Source organism: Coregonus lavaretus, assembly GCF_964263955.1.
Source record: "Coregonus lavaretus genome assembly, chromosome: 1".
In the NCBI taxonomy this organism is placed as follows: Eukaryota; Metazoa; Chordata; class Actinopteri; order Salmoniformes; family Salmonidae; genus Coregonus; species Coregonus lavaretus.
The window spans coordinates 67,305,994-67,313,488 of NC_139988.1; the positions used below are offsets into that span (position 1 = coordinate 67,305,994).

Consider the following 7,495-nt stretch of genomic DNA (forward strand, 5'->3'; position numbering starts at 1 on the left):
TGCTCCTCATTAATGCATTCCTTCCAAGCTATTCATCACATACAGATCCAATTAAAAAATTAAAACCCAACACGATGATCCCTTATTGATGTCACTGGCTATTTTCTCCTCTGTGCTCCTGCATGTTATAAAAACATGTGATCTGTTGATGTTACTGACCTGTTTTTATCCAATGTGTATTTCATGTTTTATTTCTCTGTTCTCTCCTAGGGGATGTATTTCGACAGGGACGACGTGGCTTTGCCCAGCTTCTCTAGTTTTTTCCTGGAGTGCTCCGTGAAGGAGAGGGTGCAAGCAGAGAAATTGCTGGAATACCAGAATATGAGAGGTGGTCACGTTCTCCTTCAGACCATCGCTGTAAGTCACTATTTCTCCCCGGTTAACTACAAAACATGCTCACTCCTATTTTGCTTTTAAGGCCTTTGTACCTGAGACTGGCAGCTGAATTTACTGTCCTGGAATTGCCCTCTCCCTCACTATCATAATTTACCCATGTATAGGGCCCTATAAAATCAGTTAAATGTTTGGCCTGATTAAGTTTTTTCCCAAATTCCGCTTTTCTCCATTTTTGTTTTCCCAGGACCATTTTTTCAATTTATGTTTTCAGGTTTGATATCAAAATCTCAATTTTTTTTATAGAACATCCAGTTTTGTTGTTTTTCTAAGTCTACAACAATGCTTAAATCACACCAGGAGACCACTTTTGAGATCTGAGAAAAATGTAAGAAATGTAGTTACCCAGGTAGGCATTGGCCTTGCTCTGGCACCCCAATGGTGGAACAAGCTCCCTCACGACGCTAGGACAGCGGAGTCACTCACCACCTTCCGGAGACACTTGAAACCCCACCTCTTTAAGGAATACCTGGGATAGGATAAAGTAATCCTTCTACCCCCACCCCCCAAAAAAAATATCAAAAAAAATAAACATTTTGTAAAGTGGTTATCCCACTGGCTATAAGGTGAATGCACCAATTTGTAAGTCGCTCTGGATAAGAGCGTCTGCTAAATGACGTAAATGCAATGCCCACCAGCCAGAGACCATTGTTTGGTTACCAGTGTTTCTGTAGTGCTCATGTGATTGCAGGGTTTGCAGAACAAATGGCCACGGGATTAATGAAAATAATCATGATATCCTTCTGCCAGGTAGGCATTGGCAACTTTGTAGTTAACATTTAATTGATAAGGTTTTTGGGAAAGCCTTTCCATCCACCAGCAGACAATTAGCGTTATCGCTAATGGCTATGAAAAGCGTAGACTAGGCATATGCTCGCACCGCACACAACACACAGAATCACATGCTTTCTGTTCATGTCTTATTAACCAAATGAGTCCCACCGTGACGCTGGCACGATTTTGACTTCTAACCCCTTTTAAACATCTTCTGCATCCATTGGTACCAACCATTAGTTCGTGTAAATAACGGGGGCTGAGCTAGAGCGGTGTTTGTAAAACAAGGGTGGATCCCGAAGGGGCCCAGGGCCAGGTATTTTTACAAAAACGTCTACAGAGTCCGAATGGTTTATTCTTTTAGTAGTTTGTAGCTATCTATGAAAAACTGAGACTGTCACAAACACGCACATGTAACATGTTTTGCTCTGACGTTCACAAGCTACACAAGAAACGTTAGAAGATCATAGGAAATCCAAGGACATAGTGTCTATAATACTGTAATAAGCTCACTTAGTTGCTGTCACAAACTCCACACAGTTGTCACTGACTAGTTGGATATTAATTTTCCAGTGAGCAAACAATTTCAATACATACAGCACTCATATAAATTCATTTTTTTCGTGTTTTTGCTTTGGCGGACCTTGTTTTTTTAAATTGACATTTGTCAATTAAAACTCATGAATGCAAATGTTTGTCATTGTTTTGTGTTCTACTTGTAGCCCAGGTTGTCCTGAAAATAAATGTTAAAACACTTCATTGTGAGGCTCCCGTGTTGCGCAGTGGTCTAAGGCACTGCATCTCGGTGCTTGAGGCGTCACTACAGACCCCCTGGTTCGATTCCAGGCTGTATCACAACCGGCCGTGATTGGGAGTCCCATAGGGCGGCGCACAATTGGCCCAGCGTCGTCCGGGTTTGGCCGGTGTAGGCCGTCATTGTAAATAATACTTTTTTCTTAACTGACTTGCCTAGTTAAATAAAGGTAAAATAAAAAATATATAAGGGCTGGACATGCAAATAAATGAAAGTCAGATAAATCAAAAGCCAATTTTGCTGGGGTCTAGGGACTGATAGGGTTAACTTGGGCAAATTTAATGATTTATTATATATACATTTAGTTGATTTCCTACTAAGTTCAATACATTTTTGAATATTGTCGAATTCCCTCAATGCAAATTTCACGCTCTAATGTTCCAAGCCCTCTTCTTATCAGGGGAGCCATTTCCAGTGCGTTGTCAGGCATTGCCAACAGGGAGATCTCGTTAAATATGGATAGAATTCGTTAAAATTACTAAATGGCATTCACAGAATTTAAACGCTACAGCAATGCTCTTGTGAAAATTTTGAAATGTGAAAACTAGTGTTTCAGCATATATTATAACCACTACAAAGATGATGCTAGATAGCTAGCTTCTTCAAAAGACTTGACTGGTTAGCTAGCTAGAAGCAGAGCCTTCTGGCTAATATCATAGACTTTGTCTAACATTGTTTTACAAAGAAATAGGTCTATGTACTTGTCATGTTAGTTGAAGCTAACATTAGTTTACAAAATGATTGTTTGCTAAGGTGTATATTCGGTTGGCTTTGCTATCTAGCAAGCTGAGATCTTATTGCTCAAGTTGGTAATCCCGTTGTTTTGAAAACCGCTTGCTAGCCCTCGTCCAGTACATAACATGCAAATATCTAATGTTATCCTAGCTAGCTTAGTGTTACTTCTCTGTAGGGCTTTCCCTGACCCAAAAATATATTGGTTGTACGAAAGTAGTCTGTTCTTTCGACCAATCGATTGGTCTACATTTTAAAACGTGTATTTTTCCATATACAGTGCATTCGGAAAGTATTCAGACCCCTTCCCTTTTTCCACATTTTGTTACGTTAAAGCCTTATTCTAAAATGGATTCAATCAAAATGTCCTCAATCTACACACAATACCCCATAATGACAAAGCCAAAACCGTTTTTTAGAAATGTGTGCAAATGTATAAAAATAAATAAATACCTTATTAACATAATTATTCAGACCCTTTGCTATGAGACTCGAAATTTAGTTCAGGTGCATCCTGTTTCCAATTATCATCCTTGAGATGTTTCTACAACTTGAAGTCCACCTGTGGTAAATTAAATTGATTGGACATGATTTGGAAAGGAACACACCTGTCTATATAAGGTCCCACAGTTGACAGTACATGTCAGAACAAAAACCAAACCATGAGGTCGAAGGAATTGTCCGTAGAGCTCCGAGACAGGATTGTGTGGAGGCACAGATCTGGGGAAGGGTTTCAAAACATTTCTGCAGCATTGAAGGTCCCCAAGAACACAGTGGCCTCCATCATTCTTAAATTGAAGAAGTTTGAACCACCAAGACACTTCCTATAGCTGTCTGCCCGGCCAAACTGAGCAATCGGGGGAGAAGGGCCTTGGTCAGGGAGGTGACCAAGAACCCGATGGTCACTGACAGAGCTCCAGGGTTCCTCTGTGGCGATGGGAGAATCTTTCAAAAGGACAACCATCTTTGCAGCATTTTACCAATCAGGCCTTTATGGTAGATTGGCCAGACGGAAGCCACTCCTCAGTAAAAGGCACATGACAGCCCACTTGGAGTTTGCCAAAAGGCAGCTAAAGGACTCTCAGACCATGAGAAACAAGATTCTTTGGTCTGATGAAACAAAAGATTGAACTCTTTGGCCTGAATGCAAAGCGTCACATCTGGAGGAAACCTGGCACCATCCCTACGGTGAAGCATGGTGGTGGCAGAATCATGTTGTGGGGATGTTTTTCAGCAGCAGGGACTGGGAGACTAGTCAGGATCTAGGGAAAGATGAACGGAGCAAAGTATAGAGAGATCCTTGATGAAAACCTGCTCAAGAGCGCTCAGGACCTCAGACTGGGGCAAAGGTTCACCTTCTAACAGGACAATGACCCTAAGCACACAGCCAAGACAACACAGGAGTGGCTTCGGGACAAGTCTCTGAATGTCCTTGAGTGGCCCAGCCAGAGCCCGGACTTGAACCTGATCGAACACCTCTGGAGAGACCTGAAAATAGCTGTGCAGCGACTGGATTTCTGCATGTATGTCAATACCACAGGAGTCCTCTTACATTTTGGGAACTTTAGTCCTGTTGATCAGTGCATCCCGAATGGAGGCAGCAAACAAGGTACCAGGCCAGCTGGGATTTACAACCTGATAGCAATATTTTTGGGACTATCAAGAAATGTATTGAGCTGCATCCATCTATTCTGCCAACAATGCCTTAATGTATGTAATGGAATGTTGAGTCAAATATAACCTATTTTTAAAACCTCTTATAAAGTGGAATGGAATGTGGAAGGTGCTAGAATGCATTGACTGTATTCCGTTTTAATGTTTGGATTCCGTTATTCCGTCAGCGTGTTCCTCAACACGGATTTGTCAGGGCCCTACATGCAATTGTGATACCCAAGTCACTGTGCCTGTTTGACTACATTGCAGGAGAACTGTGAAGAATCACTAATATACAAATAACTTTGCTTGATGCATCCCAAATAACTACTCTGTGATCTAGATTAGCGGTTCTGGGCCTTGCCTTGCTCAAACTGATTCCTTGAAATGCGCTGTCTGTCTCTCTGTTTCAGAAACCCAGCAGGGAGGACTGGCGAAGTGGCCTGGAGGCCATCACCTTCTCCCTGGAGTTTCAGAAAACCCTCAACACGTCCCTCCTCGAGGTGCACCGTGGTGCCAATACTCACACTGACCCCCATGTAAGTCCATGATAATTATCCCATTGTGATTAACTGCTGTGCATATTTTAATGGATGTTTACAGTGTTATTAGATCAGATGTATATGATAGCTATGTATAACTGAAGCTCATAACAGCTATGTTGGTCTGTTAGTGATTTGAACAGATCAAATATGGAGAAGGAGGAACAGATCGAATGTTGAAGGAATACCTGCAGGATGCATCTACCAGTATGATATCAATGCTGTGCTGTGTCTGTTGCAACCGGGCATTACAATACAATCTTACTTCTAATTTACTTCCTCATTAGCTGTCTGACTTCCTAGAGCAGCACTTCCTGTCCGACAGCCACGACACCATCAAGAAGCTGGGCGACCATCTGGGCAGCCTGACCCGCCTCACTTCCTCTGAGACCCATGGCTCCATGGGAGAATACCTGTTTGACAAACACACCCTGTAAGACCCACAGCAAGAAGAGAGCACAGCTTTCAAACAGGGACTGGAGTCTGGAGAGTTGTGCTGGGCAGAACGTCCTAACTGTGCATGCATTTCCGTTACAAGTAGCACTAAAGTGTGATTTAGCAACAGAACCACATACCTCTTTTACAGTACGTACAGAGAACAATGCAAGATAATGGAACAGTTGAATACCTCAATAACACCCATTTACCACTTCTGATGTGAACAGTGGTTACCACTGACAAAAGGTGTAATGGGTTCGCACTCAAATATTTTTCACATAAAGCTTACTATTTGATGTTCTAAATTATTTTCACTGCATCAGGGATAGCGTACACAGACGTTTCGGCTTTACATCCTTCAGTGTGTAGGTACAGTTTTATTTTAATTCAAAACAGCATTTTTAAAGAACAAACGATGAGCAGCAGGTGCTTCTAATCAGGGTTGCCACTCATCTGCCAATCAGGGATGTGGCTTTTCTGGCCTACTTGTATACAAATGAGTCACAAAGAAATACAGAATTATAGGGTATGGGAGCGGGCATGAAGGGCAACTCACAAATCAACCGCCCCAGGTGTCTGTTCACCTAAACAACCCTGGTGCTATAAGTCAACTTGGTTTCTGCCGTAGTTGATCAAGCATTCCAGCAATATATATGCTTCATTGTGTTGTGCATTCCTACATATTTATGAATCAATGCTGTGTTACACCTAGTTTCATTTTTAAAAAGCAGCATATCATTAAATATGTTCTGAAGGATTTAATCTAGTTGCATTTGAATAAAAGTAACACTACTGGTATAGATGGCGTTGTCTTATTTTGGGGGGGGTCCTGGTATTCCTGGGTCACTGTCGAGCGAAGGTTTGTTTTACTTGCGACTGCCATACAGCCTGTGGTAGATTGTTATAAAAAAATGTTTAAGTATAACCGCAAAGAAAATATACACTACCAGTCAAAAGTTTGGACACACTTACTCATTCAAGGGTTTTTCTTTATTTTTAAAATTTTTGACATTATAGAATAATAGTGAAGACATCAAAACTATGAAATAACACATGGAATCATGTAGTAACCAAAAACGTGTTAAACAAATCAAAATATATTTGAGATTCTTCAAATAGCCACCCTTTGCCTTGATGACAGCTTTGCACACTCTTGGCATTCTCTCAACCAGCTTCATGAGGTAGTCACCTGGAATGCATTTCAATTAACAGGTGTGTCTTCTTAAAAGTTAATTTGTGGAATTTCTTTCCTTAATGCGTTTGAGCCAATCAGTTGTGTTGTGACAAGGTAGGGGTGGTATACAGAAGATAGCCCTATTTGGTAAAAGACCAAGTCCATATTAGGGCAAGAACAGCTCAAATAAGCAAAGAGAAACGTCCATCATTACTTTAAGACATGAAGGGCAGTCAATATGGAACATTTCAATTTCAGTCACAAAAACCATCAAGCGCTATGATGAAACTGGCTGTCATGAGGACCGCCACAGGAATGGAAGACCGAGAGTTACCTCTGCTGCAGAGGATAAGTTCATTAGAGTTACCAGCCTCCGAAATCGCAGCCCAAATAAATGCTTCACAGATTTCAAGTAACAGACACATCTCAACATCAACTGTTCAGAGGAGACTGTGTGAATCAGGCCTTCATGGTCGAGTTGCTGCAAAGAAACCACTACTAAAGGACACCAATAATAGGAAAAGACTTGCTTGGGCCAAGAAACACGAGCAATGGACATTAGACCGGTGGAGAGATTTTTGGTTCCAACCGCTGTGTCTTTGTGAGACGTGGTGTGGGTGAACGGATGATCTCTGCATGTGTATTTCCTATCGTGAAGCATGGAGGAGGTGGTGTTATGGTGTGGGGGTGCTTTGCTGGTGACACTGTGATTCATTTAGAATTCAAGGCACACTTAACCAGCATGGCTACCACAGCATTCTGCAGTGATACGCCATCCCATCTGGTTTGGGCTTAGTGGGACTATCATTTGTTTTTCAACAGGACATTGACCCAACACACCTCCAGGCTGTGTAAGGGCTATTTTACCAAGAAGGAGAGTGATGGAGTGCTGCATCAGATGACCTGGCCTGCACAATCCCCCGACCTCTATCCCAATTGAGATGGTTTGGGATGAGTCGGAACGCAGAGTGAAGG

At 41.9% G+C, this 7,495-nt stretch overlaps 1 protein-coding gene across 1 annotated transcript; it reads left to right on the plus strand.

Moving 5' to 3' along the window:
• Window positions 1-213: 213 nt before the first annotated feature.
• Window positions 214-6,103, plus strand: LOC311139030 (ferritin, lower subunit-like; the record flags this gene model as incomplete). Its single annotated transcript, XM_084173872.1, has 3 exons — window positions 214-357; window positions 4,780-4,905; window positions 5,196-6,103. 3 exons carry the CDS (start codon window positions 214-216, stop codon window positions 5,343-5,345), a joined length of 420 nt encoding a protein of 139 aa, XP_084029998.1. The 3' UTR covers window positions 5,346-6,103.
• Window positions 6,104-7,495: the final 1,392 nt, after the last annotated feature.